At 48.3% G+C, this 26,191-nt stretch overlaps 2 protein-coding genes across 3 annotated transcripts in view; one reads left to right on the forward strand and one right to left on the reverse strand.

Annotated features, from left to right (window-relative positions):
• The window catches only part of SLC39A11 (solute carrier family 39 member 11), a 359,240-nt gene that overhangs the window by 322,565 nt on the left and 10,484 nt on the right, over positions 1-26,191 (reverse strand). The window lies entirely within an intron of this gene.
• Positions 10,691-25,786, forward strand: SSTR2 (somatostatin receptor 2). The gene is made up of 2 exons (XM_019740424.2): positions 10,691-11,349; positions 15,475-25,786. The coding sequence occupies exon 2, from the start codon at positions 15,566-15,568 to the stop codon at positions 16,673-16,675; it is 1,110 nt and encodes a 369-aa protein (XP_019595983.1). The 5' UTR covers positions 10,691-11,349; positions 15,475-15,565; the 3' UTR covers positions 16,676-25,786.

Below are 26,191 nucleotides of genomic sequence, written 5' to 3' on the forward strand. Positions count from 1 at the left end.
TCACTTCTCATACGTAAGAGTTTCTCCAAACACAATGCAAGAGAAGCTCCATTTGCTGTCCAAGTCCATCTTTCTTCCCATCTCTTCAACCTCCCTCTCCCTCTCTTTCTCTCTCCTGTTACATATATATAACATTTACCACTTTTAAAGAAAACCTCTTTTCAGCCATATGCTTTCCTCTAACCATTGCTGTCTTCCTCTTCTTCTCAGATAAGCTGCTGATGGAACTGACTACACTTGCATCTCTATCCTCTCCTCCCCCCTCAACATGCTGCCTTCTGTCCACGCCACCTCCCAAAGCACCAGTGACTTCCTGGATGTTAAACCCAACGTTCACCTTTCTGTTCTCCTCTTCCATAGCCCTACTTCCTTATCCCTCCTTCCCTGCGAGACTCTCCTCTCGCCACCCAGGACAACAAGGAGGCTCCCTCCCTGCTTTTCTCTCTCTAGAGGACCCATCTCTTAAACGTTGGCATTCCCCATTCTCTCCTCCGCTTACCCTTATATTCTCTCTGGGTGACCTCATTTACTCCCTCACTTCCAACTACCACCTGTAGATAATAACTCCCAAATTTAAATGTCTAGCTCAGTTTTTTCTCCCAAGGTATCTATCTAGACTCATACAAAGACCAAACCATTTGCTAGGCACTTCCTTCACCTGTCCCACAGGCATCTCCAACTCAGCGCACCAAAACGGAACTCCCTCATTCCTGCCCACAATCTCTTCTCCTCCTCCAGTCCTCTTATGGTAAATGGTACCACCATCCATCCAGTTACCAAAGCCAGATATCTGGAGTCTTCATCTTCCCCACTGCACCCTCTCCCTCACCCCTAAGTACCTTAAGCCACTAGGTCTCCAAATCTTCCCTCTTAAAGCTCGCAAATGTACAGTTCTTGTTTCATATCCTGGGACAGGTCAAGCCCTCAACCATTCTCTCCTGAATCACTCCAGCAGCCTTCTGACACTTTGATCTACTCTTCCATACGCGGGCCAGTTGCCTCCATGAAAGGAGAAATTGTTCGCATCACACTCCTGATTAAATCCTCAAAATTCCTCTATTTCCTTCAGCATAACATTCAAACTCTTCAGCACGACATACAGGGCACAGGCAGCCTCTGCCTGTTCAGTCTCAGCTCCTGCCATTCGTTCCCCTTTTACCCTATGGCCCAATCATAATGACTTTTTGCCTGTCATAGGCTCTCCTTTGCCTGTGGGCCTTTGCATATGTGGCTCCGTCTGCCCAGAGCACTTTTACGTTCCTTCTCTCTAAAATCTCATACTCATCCCTCAAGTCTCAGCCCAGGTGACGCCGATCTGGACATCCCACCCCAACTCCTCAACTTCCAGCTCGAAGCTGGGTGTGAGGCCTTCCTTCCTGTTTCCATTACAGTCTCCGTGACTATATTGTGATGGATGTGTTTTGATCTTATTCAGACGGGACCTAGCACATAGCAGGTGCTCAACAGATTTGGTTGAATGAATAGCTAGACGGACAGATGAGGGATCTGAGAGGCAGGAGAAAGCAAACAGGAGAAGGTGGCAAGCTAGAAGGAAGATTCAAAGAAGAAAGAGTTTCAAGTAGGAGGTGGTCAATTACATCATGTGGCCCTGACGACCTGCTGACAACCATCTGCCATGTGTAGGTACCCTAACTAGAATGAAGTTACATTTCCACATTTTTGAGACAGCCTCTCCACTTCGTTAGTTATAGTCCCAGTTCCCAGCAAAGGATTATGTTCATCAGAGGCTAAGTCGGTCCAGAGTGAAAAGTTAGGAATCATAGCAGTTCCACTATGGGCTGGACCCTTCAATGGCCACCATCCCACTTCTACCAGATTAATGAATGTGAGTGACAGAATAGGCAGCAAGTTGTCCTCTAGGTAGGGACCAAGCAGTGAGCTGATCCCAGCTCAGTTACACTTAGCAAGCCAAATCAATAACCAAGTCCAAAACTAACCACGTCACTAATACTTAGCTGGTTAAAAACAGTCAAATAAACAAAAACGAAAAACAGTCACATAGATAAGCAAACAAAGTAAAACCGAACAAACAAAAACTTGAGCGCAGACTACCTTTGTAAAGACATCTGTGAAGTGACATACCATCACTTTACTTGTATCCTATTGGTCACCCAGACCAACCCTGGTACCAGGTGGGTAGGTACTAAGGGATCGGGATTATTGGGGGCTTCTGGAAAGGCTGGCTACCACATACCCTTTCTCAAGAAGCTTCTGGAGGAGATGCTCCACTAAAACAAAGAGGTCAGCCAGACACAGAGCTAGAGAGAGGAAACAGAAAACTAGCAATGGAAAGCAAGAAAGAAAGTCTTCCGGACTATGGCGAAGAGAAGTCCTGAGATAAGAACTATGCTGACTTAGAGGAAATAGGTCCAGACTAAGCTGAAGAACAAAGAGATCCAGGAAGGACGCCTCCACGTCACAAATGAAACCAACACGTGGAATACATTTAGAGATTTTCAACTCTGTCAAATTTGGGGGATGAATGATTGATCGTTACACAGAAAAGCAAGCAAGTTTTTTTTTGTTTTCTTTTTAAAAAGAGGTAATCATTAACTCCAAGGAAAACAAAAGGCTCTACAAGAAAGAAGAGGCCAGCAAAGAATAGTGCTTGGCTCAGCTTTAAGTAATATTTACATAGTTATAATAATGCAAACACTGACCACTGGTTTGATGGTAACTGGGTTGAGAGGGAAGGGGGTACAGAAATCCATTGTACTAGTGGTGAGGCAGGGTTTTTTTTAGGAAGTCAATGGAATCTAAAACAGAAAAATCAAGAAACAGAAGAGCAAGTGTGCCATTTATAAAATGGGAGGTTAAATAAGTAGAAGAAACAGCAAAAGGAATTGAAAGTGTTTGCCCTTAGGAAATGTATCAGAAATAAAGAAGGATGGAGCCGGGTCCACTGTTTTTCATTAGTAGCTTAATCTTACTATTAGACTTTTTGAATATTATATATATATATATATACTATGTGTATGTATATACATAATATATATACATTTTAATAAAAATAAAATTAAATTAAAAATAAAATGATTTTACTAGTCAAACAAATCCTTCTACCAGTGTGTACTAGCATATATTTTACTATCTGGACCTCAGATTATAGAGAATGATATCATGTTAGAAGAAATTAACCAAGATAAGTAATTAGAATCCATGAGCTGCCTCTGTCTTCTCAGGGCTCCAGTGCTGCCCTCCTAGCTCACTAAAGAAATGCATTAAACGCTTGGTTAGTCATGTACCACTAACTGTTTTTTGATGGATCCCCAGCTTTGTGGCAGGATACCAAAAACAGGGGCAAAGACTGTTTCAGAGGTGATAACCCTCTATAGTCGCTTTCCTGTGTGGGATATAAAGAGTCCATAAAAAAAAAAAAAAAAATTTTTTTTTTTAAATCTGATTTTGAAAGGTCCACAGAGGCACATCAAATGCAATTATTGCCCGGCCGCTTTTTGAGCACCTGCTAAGGACTTAGGGTCTGAGGTAGGGGCTTCTGAGTTCCCTCCCCGTGAGAAGACAAGGTCAGAAGTTTGATTGCAGAACTTAGAACACAAGTTTTCTCGACTCTTTTCTCTGATATACTCTTCTCATTTATTGAATGAATGAATGGGTGTATGAACGAATGAGTGGAGATGTGTAGTCTGTAGGAGGATTCCACACAGACACAATCTTCAGAAGCACAATCCCATGGTCAGTTGCCTGTTGTACATTTCTGGTTTGTTTCTTTGCGCCAATACCATCAGAACTATGCATCAAAGTGAGTGCTGGCTATTTCTAAATAGTCTAACAGATCTGTAACAGTGCTAAAAAGTGCTCATCTTGGAAAACTAAATACGCATTAATATCGCCGTTTGCCAAATCATCTTTAGAACTCCTCTTTGAAAATTCACTTTGGAGCCCACAGCAGAACGTTTAGAATAGACCCATTGGGGCCAAATCATCATTTGCCAGAGATGAGTCTGAGTTTTAGAACGAGCCATAGTCTGGTGAGTAAAGTTCATATACGCTCTGTATATGTAAAAAATGTGCATGGAAAAAGATTTTTAAGTTCTATTTAAATGAGCTTATTACTGAAAGAACCCTAAAGTGAGTCCTTCTGCAATGTCCCTCAGCGATGCCAGGACGCATCTCCCGTCACCTGCTTTGTCTGGTCCAGTTAGGATCCCACAGTGCGCTTACCCACCTCTACTAAGAGCAAAAACACCTCCTGAATACAATTATTCAAAAGAGTTCCATGTTCCAGCAGGCTAGAAACAAAACCCAGGAACTGTCATGCTTCACAACCCCAAATAAAAGGGTCTTGCCAGGGAGATAGATTGAGTGGTCTGAAGTGGCACAGAGAAATCAGTTTTGGACAGCAGCCACAGGGACAATCTGTCGGAGAAGAGCTCAGGCTGCAGAAGGAGAGCGGGTTGGGAGACAGGGTGAAGGAGGAGGAGGAGCAGCCGTTGGGGGCGGTGGGAGTGAGACGGGACGCATGAATGGCTTGTGGGGCATGCAAGGCTCGGCTCCCCCCTCCCCAGTCCAGCCATCTGTTCTGGGCAGGTGGGGATGGCAGCTGAAAAAGCAGACAAAGCCAACAGCCTGGCTCCCCTGCGAGAGACAGGGAGAAGATACTACTCTACTCTCACATTTGGAAAGTGGCCAAGTCTCATTACTAGGGCCTCACCTGGCCCAGCGTGGCCCCTCCTGAAGCTGCAGCCCATGTCAATGCCCGTGGGTCTCCATAGGGCCACCTCTGAAAGGAAGGCGAAGCTGTTCTCTTGGCCTTGCAGAAACTTCTGTCCCACTCAGCGACAGCCGCACTCGGACTTGAGCACACAGCCCGAGAACAGGCACCCAGCTCCATGAGACAGCTCTTCAAGGCCCTTTTCCAAATCCATTTGGCTGTAAAAACTCCCCTTGTGGAATTTTCGTCTACCCTCAGTGCCTCCTCATCTCAGCCCAGGCAAGGCAGCAAGAAGTGGCAGCTGCCTCATTCCCAGCAAGACCACGCTGATCTCTGCTATAGTGGCCCAGGAGAAAGGAGATTGTCTTTGTCAGTGATGCCAAAGGGGGCACAACTACTACAGAAGGGGGCACAGGCAGCGACTGCCCCTTCTGGAAGACTTCAGTCTGCTACAAACGACTGGGTCCCAGGCACTGTGATCAATTTGATTCCATCAGGGCTTCATCCCAGCCCCGGATTCGTGGGAGGGAGAAAAGAAAGGCCGAGAGGTGAGCGGTTGGGCCCCATCCTGCCGGGCCTGACGCCCAAGCGGGCAGAGGTCTGATGGGGTGGTGAGTTCTGTGCGCTCACCCCACCTTGAGGCCAGCAAAGGAACTGCAGCGTCCTTGGGAAAGGTATAAATCTGTCAACTGCAGTTCCTGAATTAACTCCTGGCTTTAGCTTCTTGGGGGACAGAGGCCCTTCAGTAGCAGAAATTCCTGACTCTAGGAGAGAGGGCTACACACTCTGCCATCAGACAGCCGCCTCTCGAAGTGCAGACCCCTCTGCTGACATCAAGCCAGCATCTCCACTTAGAGACCCTCTCCTGCAGGCTGTGCCTCCCCAAATCCTTTGAGAATGTAACTATTCTATGTCCTATTAAGGATGCACTATCACTTGGGCCACTAAGGCAGGAAGAAAAGGACAAGGAGACTGTCCAGAGCCAGAAGGAGTTATCCATGGAAAGGATGAGGTGGGATTGCTCACTAGGGGTGCCCCCTCTTCCCCTCCGCTGCCCCTGCTGTGGGCCTCCACAGGCACACAGACCCTGGGAAGAACAGCCAGAAGTAGGAGGGCAATCCAGTGCAATGATTCTCTAACATTGGCCAGGATGAAATCCGGCTCTGCTCTTCCCTGCTCTACATACAAACAAAACCACTGACACAGGTCCATCTTCTGGTTCTGACCCACTTCTGCAATCGCTGCCCACCTCTCGCAAGCTGTGACATGCCCGTTCCTACAAGAGACAGTGCATCTGCAATGGGCACTTGCCAAAGGGCAGTGAGGTCCTGCCCCCATCTCACCCTGACACCCTACAACGAGACCAGGGTGTTCGCTACTCAACAGGGCTTTTCCTTATGAGAGGAAAACGCTGGTCCCATCTGCCGATGGGGCAGAATTTCCCGGGCCCAGTGCCTGCACAAACCCTGCCCAGCGCTCCCTCCTCCCGCATAACAGGACTCCTGGAATTACGGGATGAATTGTGAGTCCACAGTGGCCCTGGGCTAAGACAGGGAGTTCCATGCGGTCTGACCCAGGACAGACTTTTCGCTTCCCAGACCCAAAGTTCCGGCACCTCTAAAAGGAGAAAGTTTAAGCATCAGGAAGTTTAAGCATCGGTGGTTCCCAGCTCTAGCTGACACTGACGTCATGGGGGAGGGGCTTTAAAACGTGACCTGGGCCCCTTCCCAGGTCCATGACATCAGAACAGGTAAGAATGAACCAGAGCATCTTTCGTTTTTAAAACTCCCCGGGGGATTCTGATGTGCAGCTTGGTTGTGCAGCCCGAACGAGGTCCCCTCTGAGGCCCATTTGACTTCTGTGGGGCTATAAATCCAACCCTCAAGGCAGGTCCCTGTTCACAGGCAGAGGCCTGACCAGGAGCAGGTTAATTCCGCATGGGGGTGGGGGGCACTGGGGGCAGTTCACACAGCAGGAGAGCACCAGACACTTGTTACCTGGCTCCATCTGGAAGGGGGAGCAAAAAGGGGTCCTAGGAATACTGGATGCTTGCCGGGGCCTCAGAGAACTTGGAAGAAATCCAGAACTCATCAACAGACACCCTGAGGGGGAAACTGAAGGGAAAAGCGCTGAAAACAAGTAAGGCTACTCATTGATGGACGAAATAACCCCCTCTCCACCTGAACCAGCCTCTGAGAATGATGTGAAGAAGGAAGGAGCCTTCTCCAAGACGCCTTGCTCTGCCCAATCGTGCTTCACTCGGTAGCTGTGTAGCCTTGGGCAGGCTACTTAACCTCTCTGTGCCTTGGATGCTTCATTCCCAAATGGGGACAGTAAACATGGTGCCATGTTTCACAGAGTTTCAGTGAGGATTAAACGAGTTAATATAAAGGGTCCTACCCAGTGCCTGGCACACAGTAAGCACTCAATGAGTGTTAAAAATGGTTCACAGGGAAGGTTCCCACGGCAAAATAAATTGGGGAAAACACTGGGTTTAAGATAAATAGATCTCTTCACCGCAAGACTTCTCAATATAACCATATCAGTACTAATAATGGAAGGTATCTCAAAATTTGAGAGTTAAATGAGATAATGGATGTGTGAAACACTCAGCTCCCCCATGCACATAATAGATACTTAATAAATGTCACCTGTGTTATTAACAAGCCTGGGATCTTTAAGGAAAGGAGCGGGCATGTGTTTCCTAGATTCCTGTGCTCTTTTTCGACAGAGCGTCTTACGGAATCAGTGCTCTAGGAACCACACTCTGGAAAAAAATCACAGCGTGGGATGGCCACGTTTTCCGACTCCCTTACCAAGGGACTGAAAAAGAGGACTTAGGCCAGGGAGAGCCACAGCGTTCTGGTTACCAGAAGAATGTACTGGAGGGGAAGGGCTGACAACATTCTCCTCCAGCTTTCACACACCACGTGGGTGGCGGGGGAGGGTATCCGCATGGAAGGGGCCTGGGTCTGTGATCCAGAAGGGCTGACTCAACTCTCGACCTCCCTCCTCTCTATCTAGGTGACTCTGGCAAGTCACCTGGCCTCTCTGAGCCTGGTATCTTCACCTGCATAATGATGGGACATGGGCCACACATCTGAGAAGCTGACATCTCAATTTCGGTAAAATGCAGATGGTTTGTGGGTGACAAGGGACAGAACAGCTGAAAACAGGAGTGTCCCAGGAAATCCACGTAATACGATCAGGACACTGGGGACCTTCTGCACATCTGTATGCTGTGCACACAAGAGCACGGCCCTTTTCACGCCAACTGAAATGGCAAACCTCTTACGAGTACTTGGCATTCCCATGGAGACAACAAAAACCACACTGGCTGTTCAGATTGGCATTCACCATTCCCAACCCGGGCCAACCGACTGCACAGGGCCCTCCTGCTTTCCTCCACCCTCCATTAAAAGGATAACTTTCACTGAAGTGACTGCAGGGTAACAATTTCCCCATCTAACTCATGAAGCCGCTAAGAGACAGCACGACCTACTTGGGACGGTGTATTCTAGGCTGTGAACTTCTCACTGCAAGAGTGAAGGGAGCAGCATCTCCCGTGCTCCAGGCTGAGCACCGGCCTGGCCCTTTGTCATGCGCCTGTTCTTAATTTCCTGCTGCCTATTGTCTCTCTGATAACTGCTGAAAGAGGGAGGGGTATTATTTAATTGCTTTCAAGATATCAAACAAGCCAGTACGGAGGTTATCTGCTCCCCAACCCCTCGATTTTTCTAGCTCAAGGTTTGGTTACTTAGTTACTAACCGAGCGGAGAGGAAGGAGAGGTAGCCCCAGTGTGACAACGCAGACATCATTCAGCAGATGGAGGGGGGAGTCAAAAGGACAGCCATTAGAGGGTCAAACAGGGAACTGGAGCCTGAGGGCAGCTGCTGAGTGCAGGCGGCAGCAAAGTCAAACAACTCTTTCGAGGCATTCAAAGCGGGGAGGAGGAAGCCTACACTATCTGGACAAAATCAACAATTGTTCTAGATTACACGCTATCTGCTGTCAAGGTCAGTGTTATTCAGATCACTCTCACCCAGTCTACAGTAGAGACAGGTGTACCTAGACCGGGACAGTACTTTTTCTAGGGGGGGTCCCCCCACCCTGACTTATGGGGGCAGGGAGAGGGAAGGCTCACAAGGACAGGACTGTGGAAGGGGGGGATTTCACTGTATCAGACCATCCAAGGGAAGGAGTCTTCTCGGAGGAGGTCGTTGAGAAGACACGGCTGCCAGGTGGCCCATGACCTGGGCGCTGGCAATCGGAGGCTCTTCCCCACCCCTTGTCCTGGGAACGTAAGGTCTACCTATTGTTCCCATACTAGGAGCCACTTCAAGGACTCAGCCTCGAGAGAGCCATGTGTTGTTGAGACGATCCCGTTAAGGCCGCTGTATAAACTTTAAGATGCTGACAAGTGGGTGTGGAGATGTACTCGTCTTGCGGTGCCCAAGACAAGCCTCTTATGTAGGTCCCGGTGCTTACGAGAACTGTCTCCTACCCATCTGGAACGGCCTGCCTCTTTCTTCAGCCCCATCTTGCCCTGTGTGCACAGTGCGAGGCAGTTTCAAATTTCACCTAGGGAGCTCCCAAGGTTGCAAACCAATAAGCATACAGAGGGTGCCAACTAATGACCAGAGCCTTGAAGGGAGATGGTAATTCAGCTGACCCTCCAGGAGCCCTCTGATTTTGCTGCTAGTACTCATATTAAAGCTAAAAACAACAACAACAAAACCCATGCATTGTCCTAGCAGAGTCACCATAAGGGGTGGGGGACACTGAGACCCAGTGGTTCATTTCTTATATAGATAAGAAAACTGTGGTTCCTTGTTAAACATGATACACGAGTTCAGCATCAACAGTTCAAGACCTTTGACAAGATAACATGGTTCCAGGGAAAAGAACTTGAGGGTGGAACAGGCATTTCTGGATCTTGCTTTTCCTCTTTTCCTGGAAACCAGTTGAGTCACTGGTCTCAAACAAGAGGTAGCAACAGGTGCTATTGGAGCAGCTGCGTTCCGAGTGTGCAGAATTCTAACCTCAGTTGCACTGTGCTCTCCCTCCTCCAGCTGATGGTGAGCAGGGGCACCCCTCTTCAAGTGAGCTACCCGCCCCAGCCCCTCTGCCCTGCGTCTGAAGAGAAACTGGCTCCTAGATGGGCTGAGACACCAAGCAGTCACTGACTCCACTGGCACTGCCCCTGAGCTCCAGGGTGACTCACGCAAGCCCCATCATGACCAACACCTCAGAGATAAATCCAATGAAAACCCCTGATTTCCGCCCTCACAGTGGGTACCCCGAGATGCAGTGAGTACCCCAAGACGCTGTTTCGCCCAGCTGATTGCTACCCTACCCAGTTGGTCCCTTCCCCTGTCACGCAACCATCTCTACGACTTACCCTACCTACTAAACAGCCTGGGACTTGAACATTTCACTGGAGAACTGGAAATCAGGGCATAGGATGGGCAGTCACAGACACCTCAGCCTGCAGAGAAAAGCGTAGCTGGCGTTTGCTTTCTGTTTCCCATCCTTTAAAGCTGTACTCAGGATGGTGTGTGTGTGTGTGTGTGTGTGTGTGTGTGTGTGTGTGTGTGTGTGTACTTGGAGGAGGAAAAGGAAGGAGAGGCTGTGGGATTGATTAAGACTTATTAAACTATTGGAACAGAGGCTGAATCATCAGAGTCAAAAAATAAAGAGCTGCGACTTGATGCGACACTACCCCACTTCTTCCGTTCCCCTTGGCTCCCTCCCAGCGGGGAGGAGGAGGGGCTGAGCCGGCTCCCACCAGCAGGTGCCCACTGACAGGTTAAGGAAGGGGACTGGCTGTGTGGCCACTGCAACCTCCAGGCTGTGTAAAGCTGGGACGGTGGGAGGAGCCCCCCGCCCTCCCCCCTGAGCCTCTGCCTGCGCCTTGAACTGAATGTTGGGACCTAAGCGCAGGTTCACACACTATGCAGAGGGGCACTGAGCCCCGCACAGAGACAGGCTACCCTCCGGACCCATTTTCTCCCTGCCCTTCCCTGGCCCTGTGCCCAGGGATGACCCACAGTAGACACAGCTCTGCAAACTTGTCTGGGATGCCAGAGGTACCAAAGCAGCTCTGGGTCACCCCGGCAGCCACTCCAGCTGCCTGTAATATGCTGGGTGAAAAAGAACCGATCCTGTGAAATCTGAGGACAAGCAGCTTGCGTGGCTGCCACCAGCCTTGCGGCAGCCGAATGAAGTCGCTTGGCCCTTCATGCCCCCGCACGCGGGTCCCCCTTCCCCATGCGTCTGAGCTGTGCCCACGGCCACCGACCAGTAGGATCCTCCACCTGGCCCACCCTCATCCTCCCACAGGACCGGTGGGCGGAGCAGAGCTGCCGTGACGTAACGGGGGGGCGTGGGGGAAATGTGCGGAGGGGCCCCGCTCCACAGGGCCAGTCCAGGCGGCGCAGCCACCGCGCCCCGAGCCTCCATCTGCGGTTCGGCGCCCGGAGTCTGCGGGCCCGGCGAGCTCTCGGCAGCGCCAGGGGCGAGCGGGAGCCGGCAGGTCCGGACACCGATCGCAGGGTGCCAGCCAAGCTGCTGCGCGCCCTGGCGCCGGGCTGGATTGGGGACAACTGCTGGGTTCCGGCGAGCTGAACCAGAGGATTGCATCGGAAAAGCAAAGGTAAGTGTGTGTGTGTGTGTGTGTGTGTGTGTGTGTGTGTGTGTGTGTGTGTGTGTGTGAAGAGAAAGAGGGAGCAAGCGCGCCAGTCGCGCACTTGGGCACCTGGCGTTCGCCTTCTACGCTGCACCGTGGCGTTCGCCTCGCTGTGCCTGAGTGTAGGTCCCAGTGCGTGGGTCTCCGCTCTTTTTCCATTTGGGGGTGATTCTGGTGAGAATGAACGACTGCGGGTGTCCCAGCGTGAGTCGGGGGCTGTGGATCGCGTGTGTGGAACCGACGTGTCCGCATAGCCGCATGCCGGGGTGCGTGGCGTGCGCCCCCGTCCAGTCCTGGTCCCCCAACCGAGTATCCAGGTGGTAGCTGCAACAGGGACAACTTCTCTCCCTGCCACCTTTAAAAGGGACTGACTAGAAGAAGGCGAGGCCATTGGGGGGTAAGGGGAAGACACTGCCTCCGCTCCTGCGGGTGTGCACCCCAACATCCCAGCCTCTGAGGGGCATGCGCCGGAGCAGAGAAAAGAGGGGTGTCTCTCTGTTCCTCCCCGCCTGGCCTAGGAGACGGATCCCAAATGGTCTAGGGTCCGTTTCCCCTGCGCCCGGGCGGAAGGGACAGCTTGCTGAGGTTTGAAGAGACAGACCGCTGAGTGGCCCGCGTCGGCGAGGGAGCCACCAGTCAAATCCCCAAGCGGTTGTCGCCCGCTTTCGGCCAGTGTCTGACACCTCGACCCTCCTTTGCGTTTAGAGACCCGGGTCCTGACATGACAATCTTCGATCCCCACCCTTTTCCGCCTGTAAATAGCAGAGAATCCTTTAGGAATCCCTTGGGTCTGAAGGTCAGCGAATTGGGTGAACGGGCGGAGGATATTCTGTACCAGCGGTCCGGAGTCTCACCTCTCCCCCATGCACTTCGGCCAGCGCCTCCTGGCCTTTTCCCAGGCGCTCTAGTGCCGCGGGGGCGCGTACCTGGCAGTGGTCTCTCCCCACCAGCGGGGCTCAGGCTCCAGCCACCCCAAGATCCACTCAGGTTTAGCAAGCCCCGAAGCATGTGGGGGTGGTGGATGAATAGGAGAAAGATATTAGGGAGAAAGGAAAAACTGAAGCGCAATAGGATTTCGCACCACCCCTGATGCCTGGTCGCCATCCAAACACTCACTCAATTCTTAGGCTGGTAACCACAGCCCCTCTGGTAAGCGTTGGGGATGTGTGAAACCATTCTCACTCTCCTCTCCAACAGAGTTGGGACCCAGTATCAGAGAAAACCAATAATCAACCATTTCCACTAACAATTCTTAGGCCGGGAAAATTAAAAAGCAAAACCAAACTTCCTTGTGCATTTAATTTAACCACAATTCAACAAGTCTGACTGCCCAACATTGGGCTCCACTTTCCATGGGACCCAAATGAAGCAGAAGTCCCTGGAGACCTTAGGCCGCTGACTTTTTGTTGATGAAATAAGATCCACTGTGATTTAAACTCATTCCTTCCTTGGAGGAGACTTCCCAATCCGGACTGGCTCCCCACTGACCACCTCAGCCACCTTCACCAAGCTCTGTCTGAATCCTGTCCATTGCTGCCGCTCTCAAAAGTGGAGAAATGCTACTTCTCATCCTATTTGACCCCATGCAGTTCCATTTTACTGAATAAGATGCCAGCCAAAAATGCATTTAGGTCTGGAGGTCAACATTCAACCCTCCAGCATACATACACTTGCACCATCATCATCCCTACCCCAACAAATACCAGACAGGGCTTCTGGAACCCAGGGGTCTTCAGTCTTACCCAGACATTGGAGTGTGACCTTGCGTATTACACAGATGGGACTCTGGAATTGCTAATGATTAATTGCACTCCAATGCAGGTGGCTTAAATAGGATTCTGGGTCTGTAGAATTAAAGTAACTGACAAGCCAGCTAGAAGTGACAGTGGGAAAAACCCAAGTTAATCTAGAGATTAAAAAAAAAAAAAGGTTTCTTTACAGCTGTTTTTGATAGCTACCAATTTATGCTTTTTATCCAATGCAGACATTAAATCCCGGGTCCCCCAAAGTACTTCGCAGAAAGGTCAGCCACAAAGCCGATTCCACGGTATAGACAGTTGTGTGATGGGGAGATTAGCACAGAGAAAAGAAGCAATGAGCCTGGCAGGGCAAAATGAGTCAGAGGCAAAAACGGATCCTCGAGTACTTGTTGCCGGCTAAGTCCCCCTTACATCATCAGGAGTCTCTCCAAGCATAAAGGAGCAATGTCCAATCTTCACTCAGGCACCAGGAAAAGTGCCCTGCTCAGGGGAACTGTGTCCGCCAAGGGAATTATTCCCACCGTGTGCCGAACACACCTTCCCTTTACCACCTTCCCTCTTCCAGGAATGACCTCCTTGCTTCACTCTTCATATATTCAAGACTCAGCTCAAGCCTCCCTCTTAAGAAGCCTTTTCTGCACAGCTCAGGAGGGCTAAGGCATTCTTAAGTCCTTTGTTCTCGCTGCAGCTCGCACCTGACATGTGCTGGCTTCCTGGCCCGGCTCTCCTTCTAAATTGTCACCTCCTAGAGAGTACCACCCATGTCTTGTTCATTCCTGTATCCCTGGTGTACAGAATAAAGAAGCCCCTAGTGATGGTTCTGGAATGACTGTCGATAAGTCATTTAATTACGTGATAAGCTATTGTCTTATACCTTAGGCAGAGCCAACAGTGTTACAATTATTTTCTCAGCACGGAGGTAAAACAGGAGTCAGCTGCTTCAGACCAAAGCCCCATTATTAGCTGCTAGTTTTCTAGTCCACTGAGCAGCAGATGTGATGCTGTGAAAAGTGCAGAAGATGTGGGTGCCCTGTGTTCAAATCCCAGCTCCAGCAATTATGTACAGGCAATGGGAGCAAGTTGCTTAAACTCTCTAAGCCTCGGTTTTCTCATCTGTGAAATGGACAGAGCTTGGTGAAGGTGGCAGAGGTGGTCAATTGGGGAGCCAGTCCGGATTGGGAAGGCTCCTCCAAGGAAGGAATGAGTTTAAATCACAGTGGATCTTATTTCATCAACCAAAAGTCAGTGGCCTAAGGTCTCCGAGGGACTTCTGCTTCATTTGGGTCCCATGGAAAGTGGAGTTCAATGTTGGGCTGTCAGTACTTGTTGAATTGTGGGGAAGATCAAAGGGACAGTGAGTGTGAATCAGCTACATCAGGGTTTGGAACCTTCTGTTCACTTCTGTGAATGAACATGGCTCCTGTTTTTGTCCTTAATCCGGGGATCGCAGGCACATTCTCTGGGGTGTTAGAAGACACGCATTCTGGGGCAGCATCGTGCTGAGGCCCCTCAGGAAGGGGCTCCGAGGCAACAAGGAGGTCAAGAATGGGGTATTAGAAAAACAGAAATAGACTAAAACATACTTTTTAAAAACAAAAGCAAGCCAGATTTTTAAAAAATACTTAAGACTAAATTGGTTCATTACATATAGGCTGATTTCAGTAACAGAGATAAAGGAGATGGCAGAGGAAAAATGGGGAAAAGAGATTTATCGAGCTCCAATTATGAGCCCAACACTCCGTGCGGCGTTTTCAAGTACATTTCATCATTTAACCTTCCCAACACCCCCATTTTAACAGATGAGAGCCAGAGCAGTTAGGTGCTGGGAAGAAAGTCACACAGGTTCTGTGGTGGAACCCTGGTTTGTTTCACCTCTGAAGTCCGGGATTTTTCCACTATTGAGTTTTCAGAATGGAAAAACTCCAAAGAAGTAGGCAGGTCAGCATAGATTTCCTCCTGGGGAAAGGCCAACAGCCTCGGAGGTCAGAGACTGGACTTCTCCACCCTCTCCCTTTTTACAGTTTGGACCAGTCAACTTCTTAGGGATCAAAGTACATTTTTTTTTTGCAGCCACAACCATCTCCCACATGTGCGTCACCAAAGATGACAGAGATAAACTATGACGGCTTAACCCAGACCCTTCCCCACTACTGGACAAACAACTCAAAAATTCTGCACACTGACGAGAATGGGCTGATAGCTCTTCGTTGATGTGGAAAGATAATTTTCAGTTGAAGACTATGTCTGAGAGAGTAAACCAGAGACACGGAAAGCTGGCGAGAGCTTAAAGTAGCCTCTGACTGATGAGTCAATCTTCCTTTTTCCCTTGCAGATGACACAGTGGATCCTTTGCCTTCGGGACCCATTAAGGTGAGAATAAGACCTGTGACTGGTTGGAACTCGCCTAAGACTCGAAGGCAGCCATGGATACGGCATATGACCTGTTCAACGGGAGCCGACCATTGCTTTCCTCTCCATTCGACCTCAATGGCTCAGTGGCGGCAGCCAACAGCTCAAACCAGACAGAGCCATACTACGATCTGACGAGCAATGCGGTTCTCACATGCATATATTTTGTGGTCTGCATCATTGGGTTGTGTGGCAACACGCTTGTCATTTACGTCATCCTCCGCTATGCCAAGATGAAGACCATCACCAACATCTACATCCTCAACCTGGCCATCGCAGATGAGCTCTTCATGCTGGGTCTGCCCTTCTTGGCCATGCAGGTGGCTCTGGTCCACTGGCCCTTCGGCAAGGCCATCTGCCGGGTGGTCATGACTGTGGACGGCATCAACCAGTTCACCAGCATTTTCTGCTTGACCGTCATGAGCATCGACCGATACCTGGCTGTCGTCCACCCCATCAAGTCAGCCAAGTGGAGGAGACCCCGGACAGCCAAGATGATCAATGTGGCTGTGTGGGGCGTCTCGCTGCTGGTCATCTTGCCGATTATGATATACGCCGGGCTTCGGAGCAACCAGTGGGGGAGGAGCAGCTGCACCATTAACTGGCCAGGGGAATCTGGGGCATGGTACACAGGGTTCATTATCTACGCCTTCATCCTGGGCTTCCTGGTGCCCCTCACCATCATTTGTCTTTGCTACCTGTTCATTATCATCAAGGTGAAGTCCTCTGGAATCCGAGTGGGTTCCTCCAAGAGGAAAAAGTCTGAGAGGAAGGTCACCCGGATGGTGTCCATCGTGGTGGCTGTATTCATCTTCTGCTGGCTCCCCTTCTACATATTCAATGTCTCCTCAGTCTCGGTGGCCATCAGCCCCACTCCAGCCCTAAAAGGCATGTTTGACTTCGTGGTGGTCCTCACCTATGCCAATAGCTGTGCCAACCCCATCCTGTATGCCTTCTTGTCCGACAACTTCAAGAAGAGCTTCCAGAATGTCCTCTGTTTGGTCAAGATGAGCGGCACAGATGACGGGGAACGGAGTGACAGCAAGCAGGACAAATCCCGACTGAATGAGACCACAGAGACGCAGAGAACCCTCCTCAATGGAGACCTCCAGACCAGTATCTGAATGGAGACCTCCAGACCAGTATCTGAACTGCCTAAAACAGAAATAAAGAAATACAATGCCAAGCTCTGCCAACCGGCAATGGACCCCTTACCCCCACCCACTTCCTTCCTCCCACCCACCGCACCTGGCTTCTAGAATAGGGAATTGTTCCGCATGAGTCCAATTCAGAGAACCGTGTTTGAGTCGGCGTGTCTGAGTGACTGATGTGTGTTACATGGATTAACTCCCCCTAAAAGTGAACTTTGAAATACTGGCAGACAGTTCAAAGTCTGGAAAAGAGGTGATTATCTGGATATGATCCTTTGAAATGCTGAGGCGCAGCAAAGGTAGACAGCAATGTCTGTGTATTTGTGTGTTTCGAACCCAATACGTAATCTTGTATTACACTTGTATATTCCTATCTAGCCCCTGTACAGTCATTATCTACATTTCCTGTGTATAAACACACAAGTAGCAAATTCAAGTGTGCGTAGTGCATTTGGACGTTAATTACAATATGGTACCTGCAGAAATGGGCTATCCATGGAGCCAATAAAAGTTGAAGCTTCAGGGATCTTGCTGGCTTGGGCAGTAGGTTCACACGGCCACATATTTTTGTAAAAATTTATAAAAGGAAGATGTTTTTGTATTCTTTTTCTTAAAGAGGGCCCCTTAAATTGTATACGTGTCCAGCCTCGGAAAACCAGCCTCTTCCCCTGGGCATCTGCTTCATTCCTTTCAGGCAAGTTAGATCAAAGCAGGAAGGGGAAGGGAGAAGATATATGAGGAGCCAGAACATAAATTCATGTGTTTCCTCTTCTTAGGTATAATCAAAGAATTATTCATTTACCCAAAATGACTTAAATGGTTATGGTCATCAATCACGGCATTTATCAAGACAAGGCCGGCTTTGTTATAACATTGCATTTTTTCTTCTCAAATTGCTTTAATTTTTCTTAGGGAACTAAGGAAAGGGGGTGATGGGAATCACTAACATGCAAGGCTAAAAACAGACTACAGTTCTTGTGGGGAAACGATTTTATTCTCCCCATCATGAAAATAAATGAGTAAGAATGAAGCAAAATTACATCTTTATGAGAAACCATGAAAATTGGGTTTTTTAATGCCAGACATGGCTTCCTGATGGAAATGTAATTCAACAACCCCTCCAAGGAGTTTTTAAAGGACTCGATACAAAGCTGGGCACTGAGGAAATCACAATGCATACTGAAGACCTGGGGACAATGTTCCCTAAATATAATAAGCATATACACCAGCCAATAAATATATAGCATTACAGGTGTGCGGGGGTGAGCAGTGGGGGTGCCCCATCCTCATAGGTATGGCCGTGCCACCTTCCTCACCCACCACATACACATTACACGTCTGACCTCCAATGCCACAGACTCAGATTTTCCTCAAGCACTGCCATACACAGGCACTTTGCACCATCAGTGGCATTTTATTTTCTTTCTCCCTGAAATTGTAGATGGGCTCATGGACAAGTGATAGGAAATGAGATGATGCCCATTTCATTGACTGAACACAATTTCCAGGGTGTTTGTCAGGATGCCATCACCTCTGGGTTTATATGAAAAGCTCCTTCTTAGTGTCTCACATACAGATTTTACCGTATTCTAAATGGCGCTTGTCTTTTCTTGCTCCCTATGCATGGGCTGTTTGACTGTGGGAACGACCAGGAACTCCACGTGTGCCTATCATTAATGTGCCGTCTTTATTCCAGCTGTCTATATTATTCATGCCGCCTCATTGCCAAAAGTACTTACTGTGCCCTAGAAAAATATGTTCAGTAAGATTTACGACAGATAAATCCTTGCAAAAATAAAAAGAGGTACAATTATAAGGGGAGACGCCCGCGAAAGTTGTCACACAAAAATGCATGCAGTAAAATCCCACACCAGCACTAAAGGAAGGGTCAGCGACAAGTTCAGCTCAGGACTTCCCAGCAGCCACAACTAACTGAGAGGGACTCTTCCCTTTCCCTTCCCCACCTCCACCTCCTCCTCATCGTCTTTCATAAAAACAAGCAAAGATTTGGAATGAAATGCTTTAAACCCAACATTATTATAATTGGAGATATTCCAGGGTCTTTGAATAAATGCTGATTTTTACTTAGGGAAATGATTCCAAGGGGTGGAGACTTGGTAAAAAAGAATAATTTCAAAGCAAATAGAGTAATTCTATAACACTCATGGCCTCGTGATCAGAGAAATTGCCTCCAAGGAAGCTGGGGTCCAAAGCAGCCATGTCTCGAAACAAAATGCACAGCCAGTATACTGTGAGTACTCAACCGGCAGAATGATCTCGGAGGCTACCAGATGGAGCCTTGACGATTGAGGCTGTAATTCCATTCAGGTAAGGTCAGGTCTCTACTACATGAAGAGGTATTCTCCACTTTTTGAACTATCTCTTTCAAGGATTACTTGCTGTCCGGTTGTTTTCTTTTATCCAAGAGGGAATCGACATTTTCAATTCAATGTTAACATAATTTTAATTCCAAAATTTAATCTTGGCCTCCACTCAACATTTCATTATGAAGACAAATCTGCTGGGTGCTGGGAGAGAATAAAAAGTAATGCACTCGATTGATTTTAGGATACCTGGTCACTGGGATTGCGCAAGCAACTACCTAACTTCCATTAGCATGGGTAGTTAAGCCCTGATTAAACCTAAGTGGATTTAGTGAGAAAGGTAGCGGGAGAGAGAATCTGACATTGTGGCCTGTGTTCAATGGTGTCAGCTTGTATTTCAGTAACTGAGAGTTCAGAAATATTGGACACGGAGTTGAAACTTTGGTGGGGTTCATGTCGTAGTTTGGGACAGTCTAAGACGACACCAGGAAAAGGACACTGGATGACACCAGAACATTGCATTTCTTTCCTTTGCTTGTTCTTACAGAGAAGAAGGAAAATAAGGAGGAGAAAAAAGAAGAGGGGGAGGGGTCACTCTGTTACTTGTGGCTGCGGGGAAGTCCTGAGCTAAACCTGTAGCCGACCTTTCCTTTAGTGATGGTGTGGGATTTCACTGCATGCGTTTTTGTGTAACAACTTCAACAGTTTCACAATTGTACCTCTTTTTATTTTTGCATGGGTTTATATACCTATCATAAATGGTCTGCAGAGAAGAAAATGTGGACTGGTGGATGGGACTTCCAGAGCTGGCAGCAAACTGGAGTCTATTTGCTTACACAGAGGTAACCTCTTCTCCATGACCGAATACAAGTGTTGGTGGTGGAAGCAGTCAGCCCCAGCTGCCCTACACGGGAGCACTGTTCTGGAAAAGTGTACAGTCTGGTCACAGAGACAGGTAGGAAGTCAACTGCTGTTGAGATACATGCTCCTAGTCAGCTCCAAATGTGACAGTTCAAGCAAGGCAGCAAAGTCACAGTGGAAGGCTGAAATGAACCTTGGCCTTGCGAAGAAATATGGCAAGAAGGTCATCACACATTTCCCTATATGGTTGGGAAGGTCCGAATAGGGTTTCTGAAACACGTATCAGCATAAGAGTCACAACAGCTGACAAGCCGAGCTTGTGAGCCTGTAAGTAATGACTTATCCTCGATCACTTGCCTCGTCTACATTTTTGCCAGATTCAAAAATACCGAATTCCCTATCAAATATTCTATCAGAAGAAACCTTTACCTAAGTGGTCGCTTTGCTTCTACTAAGTAAATTTCTGGGAACATTCCCATAGGCAGAGTCTCTAATTTTTTTATTCCAGCAGCTCAGCTAGAAAGTAGGCACAAGGGACTGTATTCTACTTACAGCTAAAAAGCTTTTGTAGCTCTGTTATCTGAGTTGGCAGGCTATTAGGGTTGAGAATAACAGCTCAAGGACAAGCTTTCACACCTCCCACCCCCACGGACACTTTCAAAGACTGCCCACCCCTTCCTCTAACTCAGCAGTGATCAAACACAGGCAGATCATGAAGTTTTCTAGGGTCAGGTTGTAGGTGTCTTGACTGCTTAAAACCAGAGCTAAATATTAACCAAGACTTAACCAAGCTGAACATAAAACGTTACTGATTCTTCCAAGATTAAAAGTGAGTATAATATCATGAAATGCAATGCTGTGGCTTTGTGACTAGGCTCAGTGGACGTCTGCCTGCCGTTGGACGAAGACTGTAAACGTGAGCGAGCAGATGACAGTCACCTGCAGACGGGTAGAGAGGGACTTTAAATGGAGAAGGGAGAGGCTTCATTTGTTTCCTCTCTCTCCTCTCTCTTAGCGTTACTGAAGGGGCAGAAGCCGGGAGAAAAAGACCTCTTTGCCAGAATATTGGTGTCTGGTCGGGAGAGGTGGCTCACGTCCCATCCTGATCCTGCTGGGACTGGAAGCCGAAGAGGCATGTCGTGGTTAGAGATAAAACTGCCCTGTCCTCTGAGAAAAGCCTGTTGGGGAGCGTGATGCAAGGCCTGAAATGGCTTCCCACATGCTGGCCCACTCAATTATTCAGTGACCGGGGCCTCCAACTGCTTGAGCAGTAGAGAAGGTCTCTTTGCAGTGACAGTCACTTTAGAGAGAAAGGGGTGTGCTACGGTCTACCAAATAAGACTGGGACAGAAGGAGACACAGATGTCCCAGGTCCTTGCAAAGAATAGATTACAAAGTGGCTGGTATGGGAACGCTGAGGGACAACTGCTAGTCTCAAAAGAGCCAGAGCCACGATCAGGGTTACCGGACTTGCTGTAAGCTCACCGGGTACCACCTGGGGCACATGCCCCTGGGCAGTGCTCCCCTGACCTCGCAGATGGCTGGGGTGTCAGTTCCTGTGAGGGTTCCCAGCCCCAGGCGACAGACCTGGTCATGACCGAGGGAGCGGATAATTTTCTCATGGATATTATTTTTTAACAAGAAACCCAAATGGTTCTCGTATAACATAACCAAGGCTTAGCTGTCTTCTTGACATGAACCAGCCTCCCACGTCTCCGGAGAAAGGGATAGTCTTCTAAAGTTCGCAAGGTCTCCTCCACTTTCACTGTAGTTGGCGCTCTCCAACATACACAACAATGCACACGTGTCATGCAACAGAGCACATGTGGCACAGTGAGAGGCCTGCTCACATGTGTGATATGCATGCACACACGTGCTGCACACGTGACACACATGTACATGCACACAATAAACCTATGTTGTTTAGGCAAAACCTCCAACACAGAGATACTCCACGGTTCTCAGCAGACAGAGATAACTGTACTGGCTGGTTCATTTGAAGTCTAGGGATAGTAAGTCACTTTTTTCTAGATAAGGGAGGGGGACATTGTGCATGAGCTGGTTTCTCACCAGTGGATCCACGCCACGCCACAGACCACACGCCTAGCCCCAGCCAGCCACCCCTGCAATAACAGGCCAGCTCCATTTAAAAAAAAAAAAGACTTGGGAAAGGGTGCAAATGGTTTACTACAAATCATCCCCACTAGTCAACCACACATTCTGCTAACAGCAATGTTTTTGCGGGGGGAAAAAAAATACAGTTTCTTTGCAGAAAAATCACTCCAAGCAATTCTCAAATTGATTCTCATCAACGACAGTGTTTTTTTGTTTGTTTGTTTAATTTTTTTTTTTTTTAAGATTTTTATTGGAGAAGGGGAACAGGACTTTTATTGGGGAACAGTGTGTACTTCCAGGACTTTTTTCCAAGTCCAGTTGTTGTCCTTTCAATCTTAGCAGTGGAGGGCGCAGCTCAGCTCCAGGTCCAGTTGCCGTTGCTAGTTGCAGGGGGCGCTGCCCACCATCCCTTGCAGGAGTCGAACCGGCGGGACTCGAGGAATTGAACTGGTAACCTTGTGGTTGAGAGCCCACTGGCCCACGTGGAAATCGAACCGGCAGCCTTCGGAGTTAGGAGCACGGAGCTCTAACTGCCTGAGCCTGCGGCCCCCAATAGTGTTTTGTTTTGTTCTGTTTTTTCATAAATTTTTATTGGGGAATGTTGGGGAACAGTGTGTTTCTCCAGGGCCCATCAGCTCCAAGTCGTCGTCCTTCAATCTAGTTGTGGAGGGCGCAGCTCAGCTCCAAGTCCAGTCGCCATTTTCAATCTTTAGTTGCAGGGGGCGCAGCCCACCATCCCATGTGGGAATTGAACCGGCAACCTTGTTGTTGAGAGCCTGCACTCTAACCTATTGAGCCACCCAGCCACCCCATCAACAACAGTCTTTTAATAGATCGACATTCCTCCCGCCTCCCGCACCAAGCTTCGCAATACAAATCTGAGGTTGAACGCTTTGGGGGATGCTGAGATGTTCGGCCACCAAGAAAATGAACTGCGGTTCTCTTCCTCAGCCATGGGCACACCTCCAAAATCTCTCTTCAACGTAAAAGATGTCCTCCCTTGCCCCCGTTCCCACTCCAGTCCGTGTCCATGGCTCAGGCTCTCTACATCAGCTCACCCTGTGCTTTCTGAGTACCTGCCGGTATGGGATGCGGGAGAGAGCGTTGCTGTATCTTCCTCTGATGAACAGAAGTCTGATCTGCAGGATTCATTCTCAAGATTAATTAAAGTCAGCTTAGGCCCAGCTGTGCTGCCAAACTGGAGTGTAGACACTTCCGGAGCAAAGGCTTTGACGGGATGAAGACTCACTTTGTTTGGCTTCTGCTTAATGCCTTTGACAGATTAAAATTGTCTCCTAAGTGTCTCTTCCAAACTCCCAGGTAGATGGGCGCTGTTTTATTGATGGCAGGCTTGCTATGAGAGGCGACGGGCCACAGCTGCTTCACTTTTCTTCTCTGCACCTTCCCGCAATCGCCTTTGCTACCTATGTCCTGGCTCCAGGGCTTATCCACTGGAAGGTGGCAGAACCGCATCCCCAAACACGCCACCTGTGGCCTCTGCTAGGGGCCATCTTTGCAGCCAAGGACACCCATTCCTCCTAGATCTTAAGGAACATTTCTAGTCCGACTGAGCGGCCATCAGCAACATGGTTCTGGGCTGGCGGGCCGATGTGGCAGTGGGTACTTAGAGGGCTTGGGATTTTGAGGACCCCTGCCTCCAGGACCAATGAAATAAACCCCAGTTGCTGGAGAAGAACCAAAGTGAGGCACTGAGGTGGCAGTCACTCGGCAGCAAAGCCTGCCGTTGGAGGTCAGCTTCACCTTAGAGAGTGCCGAGGTCAGCAGAGGTCCAGGTTCTGTGGTGGAATCAGGACCTGGACGCTGCCTTTCAGGGGCGGGTCTCACATTTTTGAAATTGAACCCGTCAGAGTTTGCTTGCTTTAACGATACCCTCGATCTATCTTTCAAAACAGGCTCTCTCATATTTAGAGTTAAAATTTGAAATTTTAAAAATGTCTTCCCTTTTTGCCGCAATGCCCACATTTACACAACAGAAGAGGACACTTAGTTTTCATCAAATCAGGTTGGAAACTGGTTTCGAAGGAAACAGTCGGCAGAGGCATTTAACCCTAGGGGTGGACAACCCAGACCCAGGCCTCATTCTTTCTCTCCGCCTCTCCCTCCTTTGGGTCATTGCGCGGCCTTGGACAGGAATTGAATACCTAGCTGAGCGGGAGAAAAAGGCTTGCGGTCACAACAACCAGCTAATGAAGACTGATCTCCCATCCGTTCACAGGAAGAAATCAGCCACCCCAGCCGCACAGTTCCGCCCAGCTCACCCTGTTGGGTGGTGAACAAAAGTAACAGCAGACAATTCAGCTATCCGGGATCATTCAAAAACCTGCATCTGAGTTTCCAACAGCCTAAGAACCATCTCTCCAGGAAAGAACAGAGTGTGGAGTGTATGGAGTTGACTGTTTAGGATGCATTTAAAGATACTGTAACATGTACAGTGCATTTTTCCTAACGTAGACTCTCCTTATTTCATACTCTACCCATCACTCTCTGGCTGCCACTCACAACAAACAACAGCGAGTTTTTATAAGCAGTAGCTCAATCATTATCCAAGGAGACTGAAAATTCTTTGTACACATGCTCCCATACAGCATTTCACCCAACTTCTGTTTTGGGGTTTTTTTTTTAAGATTTTTTATTGAGGAAGGAGAACAGGACTTTATTGGGGAACAGTGTGTACTTCCAGGACTTTTTTCCATGTCAAGTTGTTGTCCTTTCAGTCTTAGTTGTGGAGGGCGCAGCTCGGCTCCAGGTCCAGTTGCCATTGCTCGTTGCAGGGGGCACAGCCCACCATCCCTTGTGGGAGTCGAACTGGCAACCTTGTGGTTAAGAGCCCACTGGCACATGTGGGAATCGAACCGACAGCTTCGGAGTTAGAAGCACAGAGCTCCAACCGCCTGAACCACCGGGCCGGCTCCGACTTCTGTTTTTTTGAGTGGTGCTGACACTGTATGTCATCACCCCTTCCCCACCTCTTTCTGGAGGTGGTAGTGATCATGAAATGCGAGCCTTTGTGTTCGTTTCCACCTGTCTTTGAAGGTTTAATGGAGTTTTCTTCTCCTTCCACGCTCTGTGGATACAAGGAAACCTGGGACATCCAGAAAAAAGCCTTCAGCACCTCAACTGCAAAAACAGTTTCAATTATGTGATGCAAAGGATGGTTTTAATATATCAAGAATAGGTGTGCACATAAGCTATTATTCTCATGGTATTTCGAATGTGGCTACTCTTGCTAACATGTCATTCCTGCCTGTCCAGAATTTAGAAAAATATAGTTAAAACTGGTTTTGCTTTCAGATAAGCTGCTACTGCTTTTGTATGTGTATGTTTCCTGACAGGTAAATGTACCTCTATCTTTGCTATTACAACTGATTGTATATACTAGAAAGCAAGACGCAATCAGTTCTTTTTAGTGACTTGATATTTTTTTTATTTGCAAGTGTCCTGTTTAATAAACGACCTTCATATGAAATCGTACTTTCAATGGAAGCGATTCAGACTTAAGTTTGTTCATTAGGCCAGGTATGGGGACTCCCCTCTGTCCCCATCTACCTCTGAAAAAGACCCCACATGTTCAGGAAAATAGGCCAGAATCCCAAGTGACATAACCCATACTTTCCAGGTTTCCTAAAACACTGAACTGGAATCTTTGGGATTTTGCAATTTGTTTTAAAACTCTAAGCCCAACGAAAAGCCTACAAAATGTTTTCTAGCTGTCTTAGCAATCATTGGTTTGGAAGCAAAAGAAAAATAAAAGTTTAAAAATTGACAGCCACTGGTGAGTGCTATTTTGTCCAAGGACTGACTGATTTCTTTTTTTCAATCTAGTTGTGGAGGGCGCAGCTCACAGTGGCCCATGTGGGGACCAAACCGGCAACCTTGTTGTTAAGAGCACCGCGCTCTAATCAACTGAGCTAACCGGCTGCCCCAGGACTGACTGATTTTTAATGGCCCTATCTGATTTCTTCTAGACTTTGTAGCCCCGTTTAAATAGCATGGTTAAGTCATTGTAAAGCCGATGACAAAAGAGGTGCTCTGAAAATGCCATAAAGACATGCTAGGTCTAGCTTATAACAAAACTGGTCGTGGACAAATGTCAAGAGTTTTAAAATTAGGTCAAAGAAGACAACTTTTTGTCACCTCCTTGCCTTCCTTTCACTCAAAATCAAAACAT

The sequence above is a fragment of the Rhinolophus sinicus genome, linkage group LG15 (assembly GCF_036562045.2).
Source record: "Rhinolophus sinicus isolate RSC01 linkage group LG15, ASM3656204v1, whole genome shotgun sequence".
Lineage (NCBI taxonomy): Eukaryota > Metazoa > Chordata > Mammalia > Chiroptera > Rhinolophidae > Rhinolophus > Rhinolophus sinicus.